The 2,403-nt window shown below is 40.4% G+C and overlaps 1 protein-coding gene across 1 annotated transcript in view; it reads right to left on the bottom strand.

Annotated features, from left to right (window-relative positions):
* The window catches only part of ube2g1a (ubiquitin-conjugating enzyme E2G 1a (UBC7 homolog, yeast)), a 9,984-nt gene extending 7,852 nt beyond the window's left edge, over positions 1-2,132 (bottom strand). The window contains exon 1 of the mRNA XM_014033718.1: positions 1,874-2,132. Within this exon, the coding sequence (XP_013889172.1) occupies positions 1,874-1,919 (46 nt within the window). The 5' untranslated portion in view covers positions 1,920-2,132. The remainder of the gene's footprint in view (positions 1-1,873) is intronic.
* Positions 2,133-2,403: the final 271 nt, after the last annotated feature.

Below are 2,403 nucleotides of genomic sequence, written 5' to 3'. Positions count from 1 at the left end.
GGATATATCGTATCGTGACCCCTCTGTCATGTTATGTATCGTATCGCCAAATTCTTACCAATACACAGCCCTAGTTAAAACTGGGAGGTATACAGGTTCATACCGAAAACCGGGTTTTATTTTTGTTATTTGAATTATCAGAATACCAGCATGTACTGGTTTAAATAGCCTGAGTGTGTTCTGGACATCACAGCTGCCAGTAAAGTGTTTAAAGTGAAACACTTTTCCGTGCAGCACTGCTGAACGTGCACGCAGGGCGTGTAGAGTCACTGTGGGAGCAACTACAACGTTTTAGACAACAAACTCCCATTTTCACCATCACTGAACGTAGAGTGCACCTTTTCAGTGACGTGCAAAGACAGATTTCATGCCTGAGCTTCTCTCAACCCTCCTCGTTCACGACTGTACCTGCCCGCCCTCGTTACTAACACGATGTAAGCCCAGAACGCACTGATGTCTATGATTAGAGAGGGAAAAAAGAAAGGAGGGACTACGTGACACACAGGTATAGTACAAGAAAAAGTAAAGAAAGAGAAGTTCAGCTGAAAACCTGAGCTGTGATGAAAATAAACTATGTCCAATAATAGTGATATCCATCCAGCAGCACTGCTATCACTCTGATCCCTACACAAAAATAAAACTACTCTCCAACACAAAAAATATCATATATAATATAATATATGAATACTCTGTTACTCATATCCCTAGATAATATAACTACATGTTTTCTTTAATAATCCAAACACTTTAACCTCCTCGCCAAAGTTGTAAATTTACATTTAGTAAAGAAAGCAACAATTTTGTGTTAAATTGTGACATTCTACAATGTGATTTTAAAGCAAATTACAGTTTATATTAAATGTTTTAAAGGATTTACACACATGTAGACAATTCAAACAATAAAAGTATCCAGTCTGCCTGTTTGTGAGGCAGCTTTATGTGATTTGTGTGGTCCCACAGCTGTCGCACAGCTGCTTTACTAGAAGCTAAACATTGTTTTAATGCAAAACGTCCTTGTTTCAATATATTACCATGATCTGTTTGTAACCTCAACACAAACTAAATTAATCTTTATAAAAGGACATGTAGCTTCTTGCAGCTTTAGCACAGTATTTAAGTGCAAAAAGAGAACAAACAGGCACTAAATGACAGTCAGAGCTCACACTAAAACTATTTAAATCATGTCAGTCACTAGCTTGTGTAAAAGCAGGCATTAGAAAAGATCAGCACGTTCTGTACTGACAGTAAAACACGTTGGTGCTAACAAACTAACTAAAAGTTACACTACGCGGGCTGAACGCTGCTGCTTTTGGAAGGTGGCTATTATTAGCGCAGCTAAATTTATGTCGCAGCTGACCCTGCTGAAACAGCAGGTAATGCGAGATTACGTTAGCGTGTTAGCCTAGCATCTCCAAGCTAACGCTAGCCTCCGGCTGTCGTCAGGTTGTTGTGTTCAGGGTGGTCAGGAAGACAACAATGAATCAATTTGTRTCACTTTAACACAACAAAGGGTGTATATAGTGACTAACAGCTTGTTAAGAAAATAACATGTAAACGTGACGTGTCAACGTGGAAAATACTGCGTGATATTTCGGTTGAAACACATGTAAACACATCGAGTCAGTTCGGCTAAAGCTAGCATTGCTAGCTTAAGTCGCTGGTACCTGTGACAGCGGTCTGCCAGTATATTTATATTTAAACACTAAATGGTTTATTTGCTCCACGTGAAGCCTGTTTTTACACTGCCACTGCTCGTATTAACACGTAGATTATATGTCACAGGAGGGTTTACCAGGAAGCTTTAAGAAAGCAGTTTTGCGCCAACACGATGGTTTCACCAGTGTTCCCAGTAGAGAGGAGGAGGTATAATTACCTGCTAGCTGTCTCCTGAGTAACAGCGCTGACTGAGGCTCTGTCATAGCTTAGCTAATATATTACAGATAGATTCAAATGATATATTTAGAGGTAACAGCGTTGGTTTAAGATTCACTAAAACAGAAAGCGTCCCTTCTATTTTCCGTTTAGCATTCTCCTCATTCTTCTTCTTCGTCGCTACTTGCCACCACACCGCCGCCGCCGTTTCTTCTTCGTTGAAATGTTACAGCAGGCGGCGGCGTGATACGAGGCGGTGCTGCCACCGTGCGGACGAGCTGCACTCCTCATGGTTTTCAGCATAGACATGAAGACTATATACAGTATACCGTGTGTATATATATATATATACACTCACCGGCCACTTTATTAGGTACACCTGTCCAACTGCTCGTTAACACTTAATTTCTAATCAGCCAATCACATGGCGGCAACTCAGTGCATTTAGGCATGTAGACATGGTCAAGACAATCTCCTGCAGTTCATGTGTATGTGTATGTATGTATGTATGTATGTATGTATGTATGTATG

Source organism: Austrofundulus limnaeus, unplaced genomic scaffold (assembly GCF_001266775.1).
Source record: "Austrofundulus limnaeus strain Quisiro unplaced genomic scaffold, Austrofundulus_limnaeus-1.0 Scaffold1815, whole genome shotgun sequence".
Classification (NCBI taxonomy): Eukaryota; Metazoa; Chordata; class Actinopteri; order Cyprinodontiformes; family Rivulidae; genus Austrofundulus; species Austrofundulus limnaeus.
Note: the sequence above shows the minus strand (reverse complement) of the source record. Positions and strands in the feature narration are given on the sequence as shown.